The sequence below is a fragment of the Colletotrichum lupini genome, chromosome 8 (genome assembly GCF_023278565.1).
Source record: "Colletotrichum lupini chromosome 8, complete sequence".
NCBI lineage: Eukaryota > Fungi > Ascomycota > Sordariomycetes > Glomerellales > Glomerellaceae > Colletotrichum > Colletotrichum lupini.
In genome coordinates, this window is record NC_064681.1 from 4370135 (window position 1) to 4395411 (window position 25277).

Genomic DNA, 25277 nt, shown 5'->3' on the forward strand with positions numbered 1-25277 from the left:
ACCCTTCCACCTACCTATACCCACTAAGGGACCGCGGGCTCTGCCCACGATCTTCCCTTCCTATATATACGTAATAGACCTATACTAACTTATTAACCTAGTTATGACTAAAAGGTCTAACCTACTTACGTATATACTAATATTAATTAGTAGTTAAATTATATATATATTTTTATTATAGGTTAATAAGGATATAACTATAAAAAAAATAGCTTTAACTTACCTCGCTAGCTATTCTAATTTATTAACTTAGTTCTATTTATTTATTTAATAATAAGCGGCCTAGTTTATACTACTTTAGCTCTCTTCTATTACCGCTAGTTAATAACTAATTAACTAATTACGGGCCGTTAAGAGCGCGCTTTATTATATACGATCTCTTTTATTAAAACTACTATTATAAAAAGATTAACTACTTTATTACTACTATTAACCTCGCCTCTATTATTAATATTATTTTTATTAGCCTTATTACTATTACTAACTTCCTTTTAATTAAACTACTTACAAAAGAATCTATTTTAAATATATTATAACTAAGCGCTACTTTAAATTAATAATAAGTAAGAGGAGATTAATTACTAAGAGATTAATTTAATAATTATTAATATATTAATACTTAGTAATAATAAGACCTTCGGAATTATAAGTACGTTAATAATAAATCTCTCGCTAATAATAAAGTATTTTAAAATACTAAGGAAAAAAAAAGATCTTAATAGTAGTAGTAATAGGGATCTATTTTATATTATTAATAAATCTACCTCTTTTTAACTTAATAAAAGCTCTGAGACTAGATTAGTAAAATAAAGTACGAGAAATACTAAAAAGAATTACTAATTAGTAGCTAATAGAATCCTCTATTTACTATTAGAAGTACGGTTATAAAAGGCCTTTTTTCCCTTTTTACGACCTTTTACTAACCTTAGTAACCTTCCGTTTATATACCTTGTTAAAAGAGTAGAATTTTCTAATTAGTAATAGTAGCCTACTTATTATTATTAAAATAATCGCTATAACCGACTTATTACTCTTTTTAACCTAACTAACGTTATATTATAATTATAATACGACGATTATATCTTATAGTAATCTTCTACTATATAACTTATTTTATAAATATATTATAATAATTACTAGCCCTAGTAATAAGTAAAAAGGGTCTAACGATTAGTTAATATTACCTCCGGCCTACTTATACTCTTAAATTATAAAACTATACTTAATTCTAATTCGTTAATAAGACTACGTTAACTTAACTTAATAAGGCTTATTTAATATTATACCCGCCCTTATAAATAATAAAAAGCTTAATACCTTTATCCTTTATATAATAAAATACTATTATCGAGACGGCCTAATAAGTAAGGAGTTATAAAAGAACTTTAAGACCGACTTTTAAAGCTAGGAAATAGGGGACTTTTTAAAAATAAAAAGTATAATTCTTAAGAAGCTAAGAGACTTTTTTATAAATAATAATATTAATTTAACGATTAAAAATCGTAGTTAAATAGTAAAAAAGATTATTAGCGCCCTTAATACTTAATACTTCTTTACTTAGACTTTTAAAGAGATTATAGCCTACTATAACCGTATTAAATATTTTAATATATTATATTACGATCCTTACTTCCTCTACTTACTACTCCCATAGTTAGTAAATACTAATAATTTTATTTAATAAGCTAGAGAGATAGTAAAAGAATCCGTATAACCCTAACTTGCTTAATCTTAGTAATTAAAATTCCGACCTTAGCCTCGCTATTAACTAACTAACCTACCGCCTTTTTAAAAAAAAAAAGAAAAAGAACTAAAGAATAAAGTTATTATTATTTAATAATAAAATCTATCCCGTTAAATACTATATTTCGATATAAAAACTAAAAATAATATTATACCTAATACCTACTAATTAATTAACCTCGCTAAGCTTTATAATAATAAAAATAAGTATAATAATAAAAAGTATAATATTTTTAATAAAAAGCTTTGGATTTTTAAAGTACTATATTAACGAGCGAGAATTAATAAACGATACTATTCTAATACTTTCTTAAATATACTTAAGGGAAGGGTATTAACTTTTTATTTTAATTAACTTAGTAGTACTTTTAACCTGCTTAGTTTTAATATAATATACTAAAGGACCTAAGAATACTTCGAGCTACTTACGAGCTATTAAAACTACCTCGCTAAGCTTTATAACTTTTATTAATACTCTATGGTTCGTAAGAACCTAAGTAAGTCGAACTAATAAATTCTATAAGCGCTAATTAACTATATTATAATCCTCTATAAAGTGCTAGCTACTTAGGGATCTATTTTTAATATAAATAACTAACTCTTTTACTACGTAAGTAGTATATTAAAATATAGACTTATTATACTTAACCTAGTATTTATATTTATTAATATTTATTACTAACTTAGTACTTCGATTAATATTATAAAAAGAGAGCGCGACTATAATAAGTAATAATAATATTTCTAAAATAATATTTATAATAAAGAGGTCCCCGCTACTTATTAAACCGACCGTACTTATAATAGCTTTAGTAAAGAGATCCGATTTAATAAGCAGAATTAACGCGGCCGTAGTACTATTAATAAAAAGTATTTTATCTATTATAAAACCGGCTATTAGTTAACTAAGTACTTAAAAGAAGAGTAACGTTAAGTATATAAGAAGTATAAAGATAATAAGGAAAGAAATAAGAGATCTATACCGAGTTTATACTTATAGTTCCTCGCTTTTTATAAAAGAACTGCCCTTATTAATAATAATAATAATAATATTATAATTTAATACTTTAATAACCTCGACTTTAATTATAAAAATAACTACGAGGACGAAGTCTAGATCTTAATAATATACTTTATAACTACTATTAATAATAAAACCTTTATAAATATCCTCGCTACTTAGGTAATAGAGTATAACTTTATTAATACTACTTTTATTAACGAGTTAATTAAGCTTATAAAACTAGCGACCTCTTTTTTATTAAATAGGAGGTACTTATTAAAGGACTTCTAAAGTATTATACTTAATATTAGTATTATAAAATTCTTAATTATGGGCTATTTTTAACTCTTTGTATTATAATAATAACGACCCGAAGTTATTTTTAATACCTCTAGAGCCGGCGAGGTAGGTATTCGATTTAATAATAGTAAACCCGTAAAGTTATTAAGATTTATAGTCGTTAGTACCCTATTTAATAATATTACTTTTTATATTTTACTAATTAATACTCTTTTCTTATACTACTTAAGGGATATAAATAAGCTAGGAGTATACTTTAATAATATTAATAACTTACTAGTTAAAAGAGATATTATAGTACTTATTATTTATAAATAGGGATACTCTTAGTTTTTACTCTTTAATAATAAGAAAGCTATTACTAACTACTTAATAAAGGGCGAATTATACTACTTATATTAGCGCTTTAGCTACTTTTTAGTTCCTCGTTTTCTAAAGCGATTTTAGTAGTTTAGTAACGATATAAAAATCGTAGCCCTTAAAAAGCTTATAAAGATCTATTAATAATACTAACTTAACGCTACTACCCCTAGCTAATTTAAATTTACTTTACGAAATAATTATAATTTTAATTATAAAGTCGTAATTAACGTAATATATTTAATAAATTATAAGGGTATTAACTAACTAGTACTTTACGTCGTTAATATTACTACTTCTTTTTAAATAGTAAGGTTTTTTATAAATATAATTACGAAGTATATATAAGAGGCTCTTCGGCTATATTAAATCGATATCTACCTCGGTTTGCTAAACTAAATTATTATAAATATTAATAAGAACTTTAGTACTATAGAGTTTAAATTTCTTATTAGATCTATATTTATTAAAGTTAAAGAAGTACCTATTGAAGCTTATAATAGTATTAATAAAGCTAAGAAATACTACGTAATACTTAAAAAGGTATACGATATTATTCAAAATAAGTACTTATTAATACGCGCAGAGGCTATACTTTAGGCCGTAATTAAAGTAGTTAATAATATAATTAGCTTAAATAGCCTCGTTTTTATACTCCTCGTTTTTAAAGCTTTTTTAAGTATTTTTAATAAATCTTTATTATCGCTAAATATTACTTAATATATAGAAATAGTTAAAAAAGTAATAAGGGAAGTCCGTAGACTTTATATTAATAAATAAGTAAGCGAAGTACTAGCTATTTAAAATAAACTAAATATCTCTTATATTATTAATTTATTATTATAGTTAAATATTAAAATCTAGCGAGAAAGTAAGGGATAAAAAGGCTTATTTAAGCTCGTTTTAATAAATAATACTACTTATATAATAGAATTACCTTACGGCCTAATAAGCTTTTAAGCTATTATAATTAAACCTTAGTATTTAAAAAAGGTCGACCCCGAGCTACTAGCTACGATAATAAAGCATATTAACTACTTACTAATCCCCGTAATTAACTAACTAATTAATAATAATATTATTATAAATAAAGTCCTTAATAAGATCGTTATTATAATTAATAACGACCTTTTATTATAGAATAAAAAGATTAAAAAAATATTAATATAGCATAGCTACGGTAATACTTTTATAACTACGACCTATTTTATATTTAAAAAGGAGGTAAATTTAAAACTAGTTACTAAGCTCCGTAATAAGGGTATTATTACTACCCTAAGAGCACTTTTTATAGAATTTATTAATAAAGAGCTTTTAGGACTAGTAAAAAGAGGAGTAATTAAATTTATTTAACTTAGCCCTAAATATAGAGATATAAGGATATTTAAGTCTTAATTCGTTAATAAGATTAAGAACTTAAGACTTAACCTTATTAAAAAGTCTTATTTAGTTATATAAGGGTATAATAATAAGAAAAAAAAGAAGATCTTTACGTAATTATTAATAATTTAAAGAACTAGTTAATATCTAATCCTTACCCTAGCCCCGACCCTAATTTAAAAAGGCTATATTATTTAATTACGAGATATTATTTAAGTATATATATAATTAAGCTAACCTCTTTATTATAAGGTTTTTATTTAATTACTAGCTCGGATCCGTTATTTATATCCTAAGAGCACTATTTTATATATTATATAATTATTATATAGTCTTATAAAATCTAGTACTTATTAATAAATAATATATAATAAGTATTATTTAAAAATACTTTAAATAATAATATCTACGTTTAATCTATACTTACTAATTTTAATAAAAAAAAGCGGATTATTTAGTATTATTAATATATAAACCGATAATATTATTAAATTATTAAATAAGACTTTTAGTTAAAAAAAAGAAACCGAGCTTAAGCGCGCTAAGTTACTAACTAAACTAAAATAATAACTATCGGCTAACGAGCTACTTATTTTTAATAGCGGGATTATCTTATTAAAAAGTATTAATATAGTACTTAAATAGAAGAACTAAAGGAAGAAGCTTAAGTAAGTTAACCCCTTAGTATTAAATACTAAATAATAATTTATTAAATAGCGAGCTCGAAGTACTTATATCGTATTAATTTACTAATTAAAAATAGCTTTTAATACGTCGTTTATTACTTAATACTAAGTAGATTTATCGTTTATTAACTACGCTATACTAAACCGTCGTATTAAATAATAAATAAAATACTTAGACCGAGGGCTTATATTCGTATTATTAAATTTAATTATAACTAAACTTTTTATTTTTATAAATAGGTTATTTATAAATAATACTAATTATACCTTATAACTAGGTTATATTATTATCCTTATAAATAAAAAATAGACTAACGAGAGCTTTATAATTAACAATAATATTATTTACTATAGCTCTATAAAAAATAAAAAGATTACTTAGAGTATATTAGTATTAGAAGTTTACGGAATAGTCATAAGCGTTAACGTCACTTATATTATTTTAACTACCCTAGACCTTATTATTAAATAACTTAACGTTTTAAAGATCCTTATTATAATTTATATAAATTTATATTTATTATATAAATACCTTATTAAACTAAGTATTACGAAGGAAAAGTGCTTTATAATAGATATTATAGTACTTAGGTAATTATATAAACGCCGCGAGCTTTATAAGATCTATTAAATTAGTAGCGATAATAACCTAGCTAACGGGTTTATAAAGAGTATACTAAATAAGTCCTTTAAACGATTTATTAACAAAGGAATTATTATAGTTAAAATAAAAGAATAAATAATACGTAGTTAAAATAGTAATATACTATAAGTAATAAGTCGTTTAGTAAATATATATACCTCTCGGGCTTTGGCTTAGAAAGAAACGTACGTATTTAAAGCGTAGTTAAACTAATAAAAAGCTCTTTTTTAACTATGCTAAATTTAACGATTTTTAAAGAGTTTAGGTATATAAATTATATATATTAAAGGATTAAGAAGTAATTAGAAAGAGGGGATATTAAAATTTCTATATAAATAATTATAATAAAAGCTATATTAAAATTTTAGTATACGGCTTTAGGTACTTTTAAATAGAGGATTAATTATAAATTCTATTACTAATTCTCATTAGTAAGGGACCTAGCCCCTATTCTAGCCTTTTTTATTATAAAAATAAAAGACTACTAATATTAGATTATAAAGTAAAAAAGGGGCCCTATTAGGTAGTTAGGTAGGGGTAATAAGTAGGTAGTCTAGGCCCGTATAAACGGACCCTTTTACTTACCTATACTTACTAAAGGACCGCGGGCTCTACCCACGATCTTCCCCTCTTATACACACGCAATAGACCTATACTAACCTATTAACCTAGTCGTAACCAAAAGGTCTAACCTGCCTACGTATATACCAACAGAGAGGATCGGAGAGAGTTGCCCTCACAGGCTTTCTTCCGTGCTGTGGTGGTCATAACTAGCCCCCTGCTATGCCTCTCTGCCCTACGTAAAGTATGTTCTTAGCATGTAATGCAACCTCGCGTAGGTAGTCCTGGCTGTACCTGACGTAGGTAGTAGCCTTGCATCTTTACGCATCTTCTTGCCATCCATCCCACCGGGCCATAGGATTCCCATGGCTACATGTACCGCCTGGCACCCGAGTACTGCAGGCATGGCTCGGGGTAGGGCGAGTTTTGAGGTGTCTTGGCAGCTTGGCAGCGAAGATCAAACCCGCGTGAGGCGTCAGGGGCGCGTCAGGTCTCGTGCGCACAGCGGGCCTGGCGACTCGCACCAGGCCTTACTGTGGCTGAGGAATTCCCCCCTTTTACACTATGCGCTGTATTGCGATTGGTTTGCCAGATGATGATTGATCTACGCAAGCATCGCGGGCGCGGGAATGCAAATCATTGTGGTTCTATGGGAGGGAAATCACTGCGGCGAAGGCTTAGCTAGGGGGGGGGGGGCCTCACGGGACAGGAGATCCACCACGGAAGACGGAATCGGCCGAGAGAGTGGGACCGCCCAGCCGGTTCTCGGCTCCGATCCGGGAGAAGGCGAAGAATCCAAGTGTACAAGAAGAGGCCTGAGCAAATGCCAGTGCTACGCAAGGCGGCAAAAAAGCTCCGTGTAGACAAGCTTTACAGCACCCGACTAAACACAACTAAAGATAAGTCTTGGAAGGCTCAATTGCCCGTGAGGCTGCCTGAAAGTGTGTCGATGTTCCTACCTATCAAATCTTGACATGACCCTTCTCGGTTTCTGCATCAGCCGGACCTCCCGACTGCTCGTCCAAGTATGAATGACTGGGATCGGACCGTGGGACCTTACGCAGTAGAATGTGCGCCTCATGGCATAGAGGCGACTGTTGCCCACAAACCAGAATAGCAAACGGGCGTCTTCTGTGTGTCCCATGCTTCCCAATGCGATCATATCCTGGGATACAAGCCCCCAGTAGAGACCCGATTTCGCCATCGTGTTTCTGACACAACTCTTTTTGCCAAGCTTATTTTTCTCCGCGCTTCTATTCGAGCGGGGTGGACCAGTTCCTGTTCCAGGTATGCTGCGGTGTAGCACGGACAACACGAATCACAGCTGGCGACTCAGCCAGCCGCGCCCCCTTCTCCATGGGTCTCCATGGATTGGCTGAGGCTCTCGAGTCCTAGCTGCGTGAGCTGCGTGTGTGGTACTGGCAATGGTTGTGTCTGCAGTGCCCGCAAGATCCAAGCGCAACGGCCCCCCCTGTATCAACTTGCCCCTCCGTTCCCTGTCAGGACGTCTAGAACTGCCATGCTTGCATCGGAGCAAAAGGCAACCGATACTCCCTGCCCAGGTCTCCCCCATAATGAAGCCCACCTATTGTCCCTGGCCACCCCCGGATCTTTCAAGGTGTTCATGTGAACAGGGCCACATTCGCATCGCCTGGCCCTGGAACTGATTTTCCCCAGGGTCGATGGGTGATCCACAGAAACGAGAAACGCCTGGCGGTGCAACGACAGTCCTGGAAACCACCGGCGGCTCATGCGATGGTCTCCTAGGAATCGTGCCCGGCTGGCAGTATTGATTCACAATGATCAGCGAAACGAAGCGCCCCTCCTGCCTCCTTTGCCATGTCGTCGGCGATCAAATCCCCCAGCCTCCTTCCGGGGCTGGAGGCCTTCGTGCCTCCGTGACTCCGTACTCCTGGCGGGCCACCTCCTTGTTTCCCCTTCCTACCACCTCAACCTATTCGGAGTGGTGCGAATGCTACTTTGTGTGGATACTTCGGGCAGCCGAGTCAAGTCTAAATCCAAGAAGACCAATGAGACGGGGCAGCACGCCAAAGGGCAGAGACAAGCAAACGGGAGTGGTGAAGCTTGCCCTGGCGTACCTGGCACTAAGCGCTAGCTCCCGCGGTGCCCAGCTGAGAGTACGTAGTAATGCATAGCATCGCTGCGTTCTGCAGGGACTTCGCCTCTCTCAGCCCGTTGGTGATTTTCTATCCGTCTCTGTCCCAGTTCGGTATTCCATCCGTAAAACACCAATATGCAGAGAGTGGCATTGAGCACCGGTGTCAGGCACGACACTGCGGGCATGGCTAAGCCCAACATGACATCTCAACTTCTCATCGTTGGCGTATCCACTATCGTCCGCTGTCCAAGTTCACACAGCAAGTTGCAACGGGGTGGGCTTTAGGGGCCTTTGTTCCAGAAGATTGAGATGATAGCCGTCAGAGATCTCTGCGTCTCTCTCCATTCTTTGGTTCCCAGTCGCTCACGATTACGCTTCCACTATGGACGAACGTACCCAATGGCCGAGCGCAGGTTCGAGACTTGAAATCGCGCCGCAGGGCAAGCATCACCTCTGTTGAGTCGCCTTTCCACAGACTCTCCGCACGGCCTCTCTTGTCTCGCCAACGTGCGGTACCAACCAAACCAAACTAGTCCAACCAAAACGGGGGAGACAGAGACGGGTCTGGTGTGTTTGATCTGGGCTATTCCCTCCCGTGCCCTGGAATAATACGTGGCGCAGATCCTGGAACATCATCTTCCCTCCCAGGCACACCAGGGATGTGCGACAAACGTTTTCTGATCTGCGACAGTGTTTCTTCCCCTCCCTGCCCTCTTCAAGGAGGGGGGAGGACAACGCGATCGCGATGCGATTGGCTCTTCAACAAGGTTCGAACCCTTGTCGGCTCCCACACAGAGCCTCCCTTCGACGATCCGAATCGGAAAGGGCCCAGTTTCGAACTTGTCTCCATCACGAGATGCGGTCGTTCTCGCCGGTGTTTGGCCTCATCTTTTCTCTCCCACTCTACAGTCTAAACAATATGCTTGATGTTGGGGCTGGTGTCGGTTCCAAGGGTTGCAAGGCACCAGACGGTAGGTGCATCGTGCAGGCGACGTAGGAAATATTCTGCTAAGTTTGCCTTTCATGTGCTGGGGGGGCATACTGTCACGTGTCTATCTTAAATATCGTATATATAGACCTTTTTTTTTTTTTTTTCTATTTTAATAATTAAGCTACTTTTATTATACTCTATATACTTATTATTACGTACTATAACTCGTAATAATTATAAGCCTAGCTCTTAGTTAAGACCCTATATTATAATAACGTACTTATTAATATAATTCTTATAATCTTTTTAAAATAATTAACTTATTTATACTTACTTTAGCCTAAGCTAAACTAATTAGTTATAATAATTAAATTAAATAGTTTAACGTACTTCGTATTATAAATAAGGGCGTTAGGGTTTAGAAATATATTAACTTAAACGCTCTAAATTTTAACGTATTTTTTAACCCCTTTATAACGCTTATTTCGCTCTCTAAATTTAGATAATTAGTTATAACTTATAATAAAAAAGAACTACGAGCTTATTAAGCCCGTTATAAAGTATTTAAAAATAACTAAAGAAATTAAAAAATCCTCTATTAATAGCTTTTAAATATAACTCTTAATACGAACTTTTTAACTTTTTTAAATACGAATAACTTATAAAACTAAGCCGGGTTTCTTTTTATAAAACTAGTTATATTACTTATTTTACGTAAATAAATTTATCCTTATACCGTACTTATAAAAAAGATCTATATACTTAAGAATATTTAAAAATAATAAGAGCTTAATACTAAATGTAAGTAATTTATAGCTTATAAACGTAATATTATTAATACGTATATTAAAATCCTTACTTAATAATTAATAAAATTAGTTAATATTATATTATACGAATACGTATTTTAAAAAGCTACTAAGAATAGTATTAAGTTTAGTATATAATAAATTATTAAATATTTAAAATAGGAATTTATGCTCTTTAAATTAGTAATAAAGAATACGGTTTAAGAGGAATATTAATAAGCCCTTAATAAAGTAAAGACCGGAATTAACCCTTAACGCTAATATAAAGAATAGTAATTTACTTATTTCTAAGCTAAAATATATAATATTTTAAAAATTAATAAAAAGATTACTATACTTAATTTCTTAGTTATAATTAAGTCTAAACTTAACCCTATATAGGGCTAACGTATATATAAGACCTTTAGTAAATTAATAGCTTTTAAAATATATACGAGGACCCTTAAAGAGATTACGTATATATTTAGCTTAGTAATTTAAAACGTATATATTAAATAATTTTTAAATTAAAGAGGGGCTTATTCTATTTTTACTAAACGCTCTAACTTAGTTAACGACGTAAATAATAAAAGTAATATTATATACCCTTATAATTATATATACCCATAGCGCCCTATAATATATTAAAAATTAAAATAAGTATTTATAAGCTAAAACGTTAATAAGTTATTAATACGAATACTAAAGAGCTATATAGAGGAAGTCCTTATTATTATTAAATTAAATAAATAAAAATTACTTTATAATAAGCTTAAGAAAGCTAGTTAGCCAAGGAATAATAGAACCTTTAAAAAACCTAAGTTTTTAAAAAGATTTTCTAACTAACTTATAACAAGCTTATTAATAAATTAGGACGAGGGCTACGTAGTTATTATATTTATAAAGAGTTAGGACTTAGAAATAAACGTAATTTTTAATACTTTTATAAGTAGCGCTTACCCCCTTTTTTAAAATATAATAATAAATAGTTATAGAGTAATATATTTAGTTAATAATAAAAGCTTATTTAAACCCGAGAGTTACGTATTATTAAGTAATAAAAATTATATTAAATTAAGAACTATTATATTACTTATTATTATACGTAGTATTTATATTATAAAGGGCGTTTTAAATAGACTTAAGAAAAAGAGAACTTATAATTTAAAGCTTTAGAACGTCGCTTATATTAAGGGACTTAATATCAATATAGTCTTAGAGACTTTACTAAATAAAAGCGTATTCTAATACTATAGTTTAGATTATACTTTATAATAAGGAACGCTTTATAAAAGTATTATTAAAAAGTAGCTTATTTAAAAGAATAATCTAGTTTTTTTTAAATATAAGCTCCTCTAATCCTATTCTTTTTTATAAACCTTAAGCGTATTTTATAGAGCCTAGCTAATATTATATTACTAATTAACTATAGAAAATTCCGTTACTTATATTAATATATTTATAAGAGGTCTAATAGCGCGCTCCTTTAGTACTTTAAAATAAGTTATTTTAGACTTAATACTCTTTATTAATTATTATATAAGACTTAAGGTATACGTATTAAACCTTTATTATAAGTTAAGTATAAAGTATATATATTATTTAAAACTAAAATAGTAGTTTTAAGAGGATTACTCTTAAAACGAGCCTTATAACTATAGTACTATATATACTAAGATCTTTTTTATTTCGAACTATTTTTCAATAAATAATAATATATACTTATAGCTTTTAATGAATATAATAAGTAGCTTAGGGTTTTTTTTTTAAGGATTAAAATAGAAGAAGAAGTACTTTTTATATTATAGAGCCTCGAGGTAGCGATTTGTTATTAAAAAGGGACTTTAATTTACTTTTTTAAAAATAATAATAAGACCGCCCTCTTAATTATAAACGTTAAATACGTATATAAAACGTAGTATAGCGAGCTAAAAATTAGAGTAAAACTTCTACTTTTATATATAAAAAAACCCGTAAGTAATACTAAAAAAGTAAGTTAACTCGTAATTATTAAAGCTTATAAAATATGCTTTTTTATAAACCTCTTTATCCCCCCGATAGAGCAATCCGCCGGGGCCGTACTATATATTACTATTAGGAAAAACTAGGTATAATGCGCTCTATACTTAATTACTAACTAAAACTCCTAACCTTCTGCTACGTAAAGTCCTCTTAAGTTCTAGCTACTTATAGGGCGAGCTTTACTTATTCTAACGTATATAGGACTTCTTAGTATTAGCCTACGTAAGTAGCTAGGTTTAGTATAATCTATTCTTTTATATAAGTATTATTATTACCTAGGGGGTTTTATAAGAGCTATTTAAAGCGCCGGCTTATTACTCTAACTTTATATACCTCTAGCCCGTTTATTATAATTATTATAACTAAGTTAGTATTAATATACCGGATTTTAATATCCGTACTAACCTAGCTATTTACGGCGTTTATATTATTACTTAGCTAAATTCCGTATTATTAAAAAGTATTTTATTGATCCTCGGGCGTACTTATATTAGTTATAATAGCTATAGCGTTGAGCTAGCCGAGGGCGCCTAGCCCGAGAGGGGTAGACTTATTAACGGGTATTTTTAGAATACTAGTTTATATATTAATAGGTTTATTTAGTAGATTTATTTAGTAGATTTGTTTAGTAGATTTGTTTAGTAAATTTATTTAGTTTAAATAGAGAGTAGCTTTAGGTAATATTAAAAACGATAAAGATAAAAAGAATCTTTACGAGCTCTAAGTAGTAGATATTAGCCTATTTAGCCCTTTCTCCGGAAACCTCTACGTCGTTATTAAAGTTTAGAACCTTTATAATTAAAAAAGGCCGCGTCTAATTATTACGGCCGATTATTATAGCTAACTATTACGGCTAACTTTTATTATTAACCTTTTTAACTAGCGCTACTATATAAAAAGTAGCTTACTTATCCTAAATTAAATAGTAGTTTTTATATTAAAATTACTATATTACGTTGAGCGCGTGCTTAGGATATATTATACGTATTATATAGTTAAAAAGTATATCATATTATATAATTTCTTTTAAAAGCGTAATCTTATTAAGGTCGATCTTTTGTGCTTATAAAGCTAGAAAAAAAAGAAAAAAAGAAAAAACTACTATATAAACCTCTTTATAAATCTATAGGACGAAATAGTACTAGCGGTAATTTTTATTTATAATATTACTTTACGGGAGGCTAATAAAAGAGATTTACTTATTATAATAAAAATTAATTAGTAAAAGCGGTATTAACGCTAGTAATAAATAGGTTACTAAATATAGGATTCTAAACTAGTTACCCTATATCTTAGTAACTTCTATATATATAACTACTAAGTATACCCTCTTTATAAAAATTATAAGAGGGGTATACGTTAAAAAGAGTTTAAAGTACTTCCCCGCGGGTATATAAAATATTTAATTAGATATATATTAAAAATATATAACTTATATAAGGTCTAAGTACCCGTATTTAAATAGGTATTAATTACGAAAAATATTAAGTTTAATAAAGAAGCTTTTTATAATCTTATATATAAAGAGTAAGTTATTATAAGCGAGTAAGTAAATTTAGTAATTTAAAAAATATAAAAACTTTTTAATACTAATAATAAGTTAGTTTAAGTACTTAAAGAAGTAGATTTAGACTTTAGAAATACTAATATTTAAAATAACTTTATAATTAAGGATAGTATTATTATTAGATTTTTAATTATTTAGGACGCTAAATAATTAATAAACGTACTTTAGGGTGCGGTTAATAAGGCTAAAGAGGCTAATATAGTTTTAATATTATTATTAACCCCTAAAATAACCCCTTTATATAAGCTCGGGGGTAGGGATAAAAAAGGGAATATAATAACTAAGTTATAAATAACTTTATATAATTTATAATCCTTTTTATAAGTACTTATATATATTATAAAAGTTCTTAAGCTTTTAATTCTTAATAGCTCTTAGTAAAACGCTAGAATACGTAATGAACGAGGTATTAATTATAAAAAAATAATTCTTAACGCTAAAGTCGACGTTAATAAAAAACCTTTATAATAAACCTCTATTAATATATAAGAATAGAGCTTATAAAAACTACCTTATTAAGTATTAAATAAAGCTTTATTAAGTTTTAAATATTTAAACCGGGCCTATAGACCTCTATAACGCTTTAATAATAATATTTTTATAATACTTTTATATTTAAATATAAGAAATATTAATTATTATAACTATTTCTAGGACTACTTTTATTTTATTTTATACTTAATTAATAAAAAGCTATAGAAAAAAGTAGTATAGGATATATAATACTCTATTAAGTAATAAAAAGAATAGTTTATAAAACCTACTTAGAGCGCTCTAGAGGAGTTTAAAAACTATGACTTATTAAAATTAACTTCTAGAGCTTATTAAAAAAGTTTAATAATATTAAATATTTCTTATTATAATTATAAAAACTATATAGGGATATTATAAATATAAAAATAAAAAAGCCAAGGGATATTAGTATATAGAAAGAGGTTAATTATAATCCTAAATAAGAGATCTTACTTTTATTAAAATAAGTATATATTTATAAATACGACGTTAATAACGAGGTTAGCGAAATAAAAGTATGTATATATATAAAAGGGGATATATAACTACTTAACTCTTTATAAAATATATATACTTCGACGCTTATTATAAAAGCTATTATTCTTATTATAATAATAACTACTTAATTTAACCTTAAAATAAATTAATATAATACTATTAATATATTCCTTAATACGCTTTTTAAAAATAAGAAGTTAATAATTATTAAATTCCTAAAGGGATATAAGGTTATTAATAAAATAAATAAGCTCTAATACGCTCTATATAGCCTCTAAAACTTATTAATTCTCTAGTTCTAAACTTTTATCTCTATACTTCGTAATATAAATATAATATATAATTACGAAGAGATCTATATTTACTAAACTATAAATAAAAAAATAATATTAGTATTTTATATCAATAACTTTATTGTTTTATATTATTAAAACGACTAAAAGATAGCTTAGGGGATCGTTAATAATATAAAAAAATATATTAACTTTAAAGAGAATAGACTAATTAATTACTTTTTTAAAGTACGGATTTTATAAAACCGTATTATTTATAAAGTTTATTTTATTTATAACGTATATATTAAATAAGTTACTAAGCGCTTTAATTTTATAAATTTATTATATTTAGTTACTCCTCTTTTTTAAAAAGAGTTTAAACTAAACGAGGGGTAAATAATAAAAAAGGAAATAAAGAGTTACTAAGAGAAGGTTAGGAGTATATTTTATATAACTATTATAATTAGATTAAATATTACTTTTACTTATTTATAATTATTACGGTTCTTAACTAACCTAAGTATAACTTATATTAAAATAATTAATTATTATATTTAATATTTTTATATAATAAGATATTTTACGCTCTATTATAATAATATACTAAGTACGTAATTATTATTTTTAATTAGAAATATTAGCTTTATAAATAACGAGGTAATATAATAATTATTTTAAGGATATATAATATTCTTTTTTAATAGCCTAATTTAATAAAAATTAGTATACTAAGTAACGGTTATAACGTTAATTACTAAAGCTAAGCTTTTTTATTTTAAAAAAACTATAAAAGAGACTATAGCTCTAAAGTACCTTTTTAAGGATATTACTTTTAATTTAAGAGAAATATAGTTAGTTAATTACGATAATTAATAAATAATTCGACTCGTTATAAAAAAAAGAAAAAGAATAGCTACTTAACTTTATTATATCGATATATAAAATATATAGTTAAAATAAGAGTACGCTAAAAGTAGCTTCGAAGTTACTTATATATTAATAAAAAATATATTAGTAAATAAACTTATTAAAAACCTTTTATAAACTAAGTTCGAATATTTCTATATATTTCTTAATTTCTATAATACGTAAAAAGCTATTATAAATAACTAAAATAATTAAGAAATAATTAATTTAGGCTACGCTTAAAAAAACTTAATATTTAAAAATAAATAATAAATAGAACTTAAAGTGCGGCCCAGAGGCTTAAAATAAATAAAATAAAAACCTTTTATAGCCTAAAGGCCTAAATTCCTAAAATAACCTTACCCCGTAAAGTATATATATATAAAAATAAGACCTAAGTTTATACTTATTATTTAAACTCTTAGTTTATAAAGTACGTAATTACTAAGAATATAGCGTTACTAAAGAAAAAGGTTAGTATATATATTAAGAAATACGTTTTATATATTTTAAAATTTATAAAATTAAGAATAATAAAAGTAATAGGGGGCGTAAGAGCTAAAATAATTATTAAGTTAATAACTTAGGGTATAAAAACGGGTAATATAATAAGAAGTTAGTTATAAACGATTATAATAAATATAAGAGAGGACCGGGGGTACGTATTAAAAAAGTCCTTTATATAAAAGCCGATATAGTTTTTATATATTTTCTAATTATTATTTATTTAATAAATAATACTATAGAGCTTAGTAATATTTTATTAAAACTATAATTAGAAGTGCGCTTTTTAATAATAAAAAAGGATAATATATTTATAAAAAAGGGAGCGCTATTTATAATAACCTTAGTAAGGGCCTAGGTTATTAATTATAAAACGATTAGTATATTAATATACCCCTTAGCTAAATAGTTATTAAAATAGCGCGTATATTAACTACTATTCTTTATGAAATAATAATTATTATCCTTAGGGTTAGTATATTAAAAGGCTATTTTAAAATAAAATAAGTACTAAATCTCCCGTTTTTTAAGAGCCTTTTTTTTAAGCTTTTTAAGGATTAAGTATATATTAAATAGGCTTAGAATAGTAAAAAGAACTATATTTATTATAAGAAGTACCTTAGCTTTTTAGTATTCTTTTTTATTTTTTATTACTTTTTTAAAAAAAGCTAGCTTTACGTTTTTTAAACCTTAAAATAATATTAAATATAAATTCTTAAAATAATGAATATATATTATACTTTTTTTAAAGAGCTTATTATTTAAACTATTTTTATTTTTATTTTTAAACTCCGAAAAAAGGATAAATAAAAGCTTATTAGAGCTCTTATTATTACTATTTATTTTATTATTACCTTTATTATAGTTATTAAAAAGAGCCTCGAACTTAATAAAGTCTTTAGTATTTTAATTAATAGCTTTAATATCTTCTTAATTAAAGAGGGAGAGCTTAGTAACTAGGTTTTAATAAATAAATAAGAAGTTATAAAGGGAAATAACGACTTAAAGGGGCTCGTTAATATTATTACTTATTTAAACTCTTAGTAAACTATATAATATATATATAAAAAGTATTATAGAAATTACGTAAAACTTATTATTATTTTTAAATATATTAAATATTTATATTTAAAATAAAATTAGTAAACGATTTAATAATATAAGCGCACGTGCGTAGTAAACGGGGGTATTTATAATAATTATAAGAGGTTAAAAAAAAGAAGAAAAATAATAACTAAGTAATACTACGAGAATTTAGATATATATAAGGTAGCTAAGTAGCCTCGCCCTTAGTAATTTATATACTAAAAATAATAAAATACGTACTATTTTAAATTAAGATTTTATTTATTTTAAATAAAGGGATATATTTATAATAAACGCGGTTTAAAAAATACGTATCCCTTATACTTATTTTTTATTTATTTATATTTAACTAAATTAGGCCTTTATAAGGGTATTTAGAGATTTTATTTTAAGTATAATAGCTCCCTAATAGTAGTAATTAGGGAGTATATTACGTAATAAAAATAGCAATTATACTTTACGAAGTGCCCGTTACGTACTAAATTATGTATTTATCTTAGATATTATATATATAGACCTTTTCCTTTTATTTATTTCTATTTTAATAGTTAAGCCACTTTTACTATACTCCGTATGCCCATTGCTACGTGCTATAACTCGTGACATATACTGTAGAGTATCGACTTAACATCGTAGAATGTCGAGTATAAAAGCAACTGATTTCCTCCCAACCTTTTCTTATCTCTTCTTATCATCAGCATCAACATCTTTAGCTTTTCAGCAGTCTCTTCTCTCTTTCGGTTCTAATACCTCCTCCGGCAGGATACTACTCGTTTACACTCCTCTGGCAAGGAGCACTATCTCATTCATCTCTTAACTATTAGTCAAAATGTCTCTCAAGACCGTCGCTGCTACCGCTATCCTTGCCGCCGCCAACTTGGTGGCTGGCCACGGTGCCATCATCGGCGCTACCGGCGAGCTCGGTGGCACTGGCATGGCCCTCGGTGTTGATCTCAGCACTCCTCGTGACGGAACCCGTCGCGACCCCTTCCAGGCCGATTCCACCCGCTTCAAGGGTGAGGCCGCCGACACCTTCGGCGAGACCGTCGGTGCTGGCACCAACGACCTGGAGACTGGCACCAAGGCCATCATGGCCGCCACTGGTGACCAGCTTCCCCAGATCCGTGCCGGTGGCACCATCGACATGACCGTCCACCAGGTCAACGGTGACGGCGGTGGCCCCTACGACTGCATGATCAACGGTGATGCCACTGGCGCCACCTGGACCAACATCAACGTCCCCGTCACCGTTCCCGGCCAGAACTCCCGCAACCGCGTAAGTCATTTCACCCTACTACAGAAAGCACCCGAGACTAACAATCGCAGGCTGGTGCCATGACCGACTTCCCCATCAAGGCCGAGATCCCCGCTGGCCAGAATTGCACTGGTACCGTCGCCGGCCAGAACAACGTCTGCTTGGTCCGTTGCCAGAACGCCGCTCGCGCCGGCCCCTTCGGTGGTGTCGTCCCCGTCCAGATGGCTCAGGCCGGCAACACCCCCGCCGCCGCTCGCCGCAACCTCGCTCGCGCTGTTGCTGAGTCTGACCGCCAGTTCAAGCGCATGATGAAGCGCGCCATGGCCATTGAGGCCACCGACTTCGAGGACGAGGAGTAATTTAGTCATTCCTTTTGCACATATTCTAAGATTGAAAGGGTGGAGTGGTCTTTGAGGGATTACATGTAACAGTACTGGATTACTGATAATGAGACACGACTGCCTGCTCTAGCTGGAGTATGGTCCTTCTACTTTTTTGCGCCTTTTCGCCCTCATCGTGACTTTTCCCTGTGATTGAAAATGCCTCAACGATCAAACTGACCCCTGTCTCTTCTCTTGTAGTGAAGATGTAAGGAATAGGTGGAAAATGTCGAAACTACAGCTGTGGTCGGATGAGGATTATACAGGGAAACAGCATCCTAACATTCTGTCTCAAAATCGTCGCGCGCAAAACCTACCCCTGAAAGTAAGACATTCGTCAACTTTGCAATAAGACGACTTCCAAACTCTGATAACTCTTCTAGTGCGCGAGCGCTGCCTGCGCCGGACGAAAGACCGGCAGCACTTGACGATTTCCCAAATCTTGGAACGTGAAACGAAACAATGGTAAAGCTGGTTCACGGGCCACACACCACTTCAAAAACTCAAAGCGTCTGTAAGAAAGAAAAGAAAAATGGGTGGGTTGAAACGGCCTCTTGCTTCTTCAGACGAAGACTCACCCAGGCACCAGGCTTGAGGTTTGTGGTTCCTGGAGAAGCAACCCACAACCTTGGGGCCATCTCGTCATATCGGCATCTATATCCGACTTTTACTGGTCTATCATATAAGCGCAAAGGTAAGTGATCATCGGCTGTTCTTTAGAATGCGGGCTTGCAGATCTTTTGTCCCAGATGTTTCGCAGCCAAGCATGCATCCCATGGCAATGGGAAGACAGTTCAACGGTAAAGTCTAACGACTTCTTTGTGCCAGTATTCTGAAGAGAAGTCAGTCATCAAGGCTAACTGAAAAAGTTGTACACCGTGACTAGGCGGACGTGAGAAAGAGGATGAGTGATGGCAAGGACGCGCTATCGCCGTTTGAATCCATCTGGCGTTTGCTTAAAAACGCATTTACCGACGTGTAAAAGAAAGAAAAATAAGGGTTCCAATCATCAACTACGGCTAGACTAAGAGCCTCTAACTATAAATTCGACAGGCGCAAAGTTAGCAGTCACATATCTCAGGTGGCGTTCAACCTAGAAGAGGTCATGGCGGATGTTAGTGGCTGCCTCAACGTACTGCCTTCCAACTAGTTACCGTCACGTATCTACGCTCCTGAATTAGATCTGCCACGCCAATGCTGTAATAAAATTTTCATCATTCCCGATGCTATCCTCTCGTACCTATGTCGCAAAAGGTGTAGACGTGATGCTTACCCCGCTTCTGGACTAGTGACAACTGACTCTCTCTCACATTCGTAAAGCTAAGGTACGGAAAGCACGGAAGTAATGAAAGACAAGAGTTCACTTAAAAGCCTCAAAATACTGAGCCTATTATGTGAGCTGAAGGGATTTATTTGCGGACTAGATTAGAACCTGCAGAATAGGCCGCGGATTTGCTCCCGAGTTTCCTCCGCTAAATCGGTTGACAAGGATATCCGCACCTCCTGAAGGTGAGAATGACTCTACAAGCTTTTGGATAACGAGGCTGTCTAATAAGAAGAGTTCGAGAGTGTAATGTGATATAAAGTTCCTCGGATTCGCTTTCTATACTTGATGATACTTTTGATTCTACGAGCTAGGTGTAACGTTGACCGTCAACCGTGGTATGAGTACCATGAAATATGGCAATTGCTGTTCATTGACTAGTTGAGGATTTCAAAAGCTTGCTTTAAAACTGCATGAGAGATGTGCTATATGATTTCCAGGATCTTATTCACTTACTCGCACAACGGAGGAGTTGCATGCGAAATACGTACAAAGGCATGATCTGGGTAACAACATGAGCAGGATTAGAATGACGAGTAGCTGATTTGATGTCTGCATGGGTGTTAAGTCCCTGATATAAGACCCTCATTGTTCTTAATAGCTGATTCTACCTTACTTATCTCTTCAATTGATTGCTTGCTAAAGGAAGGAGACAAACCGTTACACTAGGTAGGTTTGCGGGCCGAAAAGCAATTGATGATTAAGGTATATGAGAGCCGCTCAACCCATGACACCGTCGCTGTCATAAGCTCCCCCCGAGCAAGCCTAGGGACACGAACTTGTAGGCTATGGGTGTGACGAATGCGACTGTAGTAAGATTACCTCCAAGCAAGTCAAGTCGGTACCGTGAGGAGTATCTCCATGTCATACGGGCCGGTATGAAAGAACGGACCGTGCCGGTGTCAAAATGCATGCAGTCTCTCGCAGCAAAATTTCGCATAATAACGCATTCCTTCGCATCCGACCGGCAATTGCTGACATGAAGATAAGTTATCTCTAGCCAAGAGATCCGGCCTTGTTGACCCCGATTTTGCTGTCTTGGCAATGGCAATGAGAATTGACACATTTAACCGGCGACCCACATGTACACCGCTCTAAGCTCTTGTAGTGGTAACATTCGCAGTGAAATTCGGCCGAAGCTACCAAAGTTTCAAAGAACGGCAGCTCTAGTAAGCAATTAAAGCATCCTTTCAACGAAAGACTGAAGGAAATCCGCAACTCCGAAGAGTCCTAGACATTGGCAGTTGGCGACGACTCAAGTCCCAGAAGGGTTCGAGTATTTGACTTGCCTGATGGGGTATCGGGCCTCCGGATATCCACCACGGGGTCCCCATTATCTGGAGTTGCACCGCAACCCATTGCCTAACGCCCCTCAAGCGAATGCGTCTCTACATTATCCAACTTCCTTTTCCCATCGTTTGCTCTCGCTCGTCATCACCGCCACGCAAATCTGGTGCCATTCCCATGCAGGTCAAGCCGCGACAACACGGTCGGAATTCATCCAAGATAAGGCGTCAGAATACACAAGAGCCGATGGTCGGTTTCCGCAACTCGCAAGCAAGCTGGGGTTCCCCGCGGTTCCGATGCCGGGATAGTAAACAAGGCCGGGCCCAAACAGCGTCCCTCCCGCCAAGACACCAACGATATGAACTCCAAAGAAGCGAGAACTCTGACCCCCGTCATGACCTATGCGCGATTAGAATTTTCCACGTTCTCTGTGGTCGCTTGTGCCGTCTTCGGGCATGTCTCCCACGTTGTTACAGTGATTGCGGAGTTGTGCCCTGATAGTCGGTAACCGGTCCTGCGCAACATGACACGAAAACTCGACTAAACGCAACCTCCGCACCCCGAAAACCTCGGTGACGGGACTTGAGTCAATCTAATTAGATGATGCCCAGCCTTTAGAGATCTGCTAAGCCTCCAATATGTCCATCCGGGTGCTTATCAAAACCTCACTTGGTTGAGCCTCATGCATAGTCAAGGTAGGGGAGCGTTCGGCAGACAGCCATATAAAGAGCAGGTTTTAATCACGCGCATCAGCCTTGAGCCTCTTGAACTTCTCACCTTTTGTCAAGCTTGCTCTCAAAATCTGCCATAGTCAACATGGCTGCCCGTTGGTCAACTCTCCTCACTGCCGCAGCCAGTCTTTGCCAGACGGCTGTTGCGGAACCCGTATTCCGCGAGACGGTCTCTTTTCGGGGTCCGTTTGAAGTCGAGAGAAACGGAGTTCGCAACATCAACATTGAGTACAATGGTCCTCTCGATGGAGAGCTATCCCTTGTCTATGGTGATTGCGGAATGAGATCCCCCTTCGAAGCCCATCACAAGATTGGGCGGACACACATTGGCTCTCACCCTGCTGCAAAGCGTCATCTGGAATGGACAGATCAAAGGCCTACAAAGTTTGTCTGGATGGTGCCTGAGGATGTGTCTTCGGGATGCTTGCACGCCTTTGTTGACAGCCAGCTTGTCGGCCGCTCTTCAGAACACTCTGTTAAGAGTCGCAAGATGAGAAAGCGTGCGACTTTCGCCGAGGCCACGGACCCAATGGGCCCCTGGTTTGATGGCGTTGAGTACCTCAAGCAGAAGCAACCCGACGATGTGTTTGTTGCATCGGTAAAGAACAAAACGTTTGGTATCTTGGGCGCCGGCATCTCCGGTCTGCACACTGGCGTAAGTTTTCATAGACCTTTCATTCGGGAGAAGAAGCTGACTAGAGCCACAGTTGCTACTCGACTCAGTAGGAATTCATAACTGGAAGATTCTGGAGTCTTCAGAAAGAGTCGGTGGACGTATTCGCACCACCTACCTGAACGGATCGACTCCGGACGAGCATCAGCACCACGAGCTAGGACCTATGCGGTTTCCGCACAGCATTTACGATGCTGAAACCAACGAGACCTACCCCATCAACGATCAGAAGATGATCTACCAGCTGGCGGATGTCCTCAACGAGATTAACGCTGACGCGGATCCCGCTCTCCAAGTCAAGTTCATCCCGTGGATCCAGGTTTCCGACAATGCCCCTGTTGCAACCAAGGAGCGCCGTCCCGATGGCACTGTCCCCGGTCGCAAGGAGATCGCCGCCGACCCCTCCCTCATGACCAACACGACCTACTCCAACGCTACCGCAGCCAAGGAAGCCATCCAGGCTCTTGATGACTTCAAGGCTTTGACGCCCGAGAGACGGAAGTTCTACGCTACCAATGTCTTCAAGGCCCATAAGGAGGCTGTTGAGACTGGCATGTTCGATTTCTCTGAGGTCGAGTACCTCCTCCACGTTATGAACACCGACCTGAATGTGACCGATGAGGTTACCCCGTCTCACGTCGTCTGGCCCATGTGGGAGTTCGAGACTGTCTACTTTCTGGCCAATGAGTGGCGCACCGTTGATGGAGGTATCAGCCGTCTCCCCGCTGCGTTTGAAAATATTATCAAAGACCGCATCGCCTACAAAACCAAGGTCTTTAGTGTCAAGTACAACGAGGACTCCAACAACCTCAACGTCACGTGGCGTGAGACTGGAGGCAACCCCTGGTCCAAGAACACTACGACCGAACAATTTGATTATGTCTTCAACAGCGTACCGTTCAACGTACTCAAGTACTGGGAGCTGCCGCCTCACTCTAGCTTGATGCGCCGTGCCATTGAGCGCACAGTCTTCCTGGGTGCTGTGAAGGTTGCCATGCAGTACAAGACTCGCTTCTGGGAGCACCTCGAGCACCCCATCATCGGTGGCTGTGGACGTACCGATATTTACGGCATCGGCCAGATTTGCTACCCTTCCTACAACATCAACGGAACGGGCCCTGGTGTCATGCTTACGAGTTATGCGCCCGACGCTGACGCGGTTGTCGCTTGCTCCATGCCTGTTGAGGAGCACATTGCCTACATCCAGCGCGCTATGGTCGAGATTCACGGGCCCATTGCCGATGAGATGTGGACTGGAAACTACGAGCGTCACTGCTGGGAACAAGATGAGCATCATGCAGGAGCTTTTGCTGTTCCCATCGTCCCTCAGCAGCAGCTTTACCTGCCGGCCTTCTGGCAGACTGAATTCAACACTGTTTTCATTGGCGAACACACCAGTTTCACACATTCATGGGTCTTTAGTGCTCTTGAGAGCTCTACACGTGGTACTGTTCAGATGCTACTGGACCTTGGCTTGGTTGATGAGGCTAAGAAAATCACCAAGACTTGGATGGCAAGATGGATCAGTGTGTAGAATACTACTTAGCTCAAATAGCTCAGAGACCTAACGACTCGTTGATAATACCTTATGACCTAAGAAGCCCGGAATCCGATTGCATGCTTCGTCTCGTCTTGGAACTCCGCAAAATATCAAAGGCTGTGAGGTTCTGAGGCGTTCATGTGAGAAAGACATTTCAATCATATATTTAGCAATTCTCAACGAGATCCTTAGAATGAACGAG

The 25277-nt window shown here is 34.1% G+C and overlaps 3 protein-coding genes across 3 annotated transcripts; all 3 read left to right on the forward strand.

Moving 5' to 3' along the window:
* Nucleotides 1-8706: 8706 nt before the first annotated feature.
* Nucleotides 8707-9080, forward strand: CLUP02_15779 (uncharacterized protein; the record flags this gene model as incomplete). The annotated part of the gene is made up of 2 exons (XM_049294703.1): nt 8707-8814; nt 8937-9080. 2 exons carry the CDS (start codon nt 8707-8709, stop codon nt 9078-9080), a joined length of 252 nt encoding a protein of 83 aa, XP_049151850.1.
* Nucleotides 9081-18714: 9634 nt separating this feature from the next.
* On the forward strand, nt 18715-19499 carry CLUP02_15780 (uncharacterized protein; the record flags this gene model as incomplete). The annotated part of the gene is made up of 2 exons (XM_049294704.1): nt 18715-19161; nt 19212-19499. 2 exons carry the CDS (start codon nt 18715-18717, stop codon nt 19497-19499), a joined length of 735 nt encoding a protein of 244 aa, XP_049151851.1.
* Nucleotides 19500-22947: 3448 nt separating this feature from the next.
* Nucleotides 22948-25069, forward strand: CLUP02_15781 (L-amino-acid oxidase; the record flags this gene model as incomplete). The annotated part of the gene is made up of 2 exons (XM_049294705.1): nt 22948-23517; nt 23570-25069. 2 exons carry the CDS (start codon nt 22948-22950, stop codon nt 25067-25069), a joined length of 2070 nt encoding a protein of 689 aa, XP_049151852.1.
* Nucleotides 25070-25277: the final 208 nt, after the last annotated feature.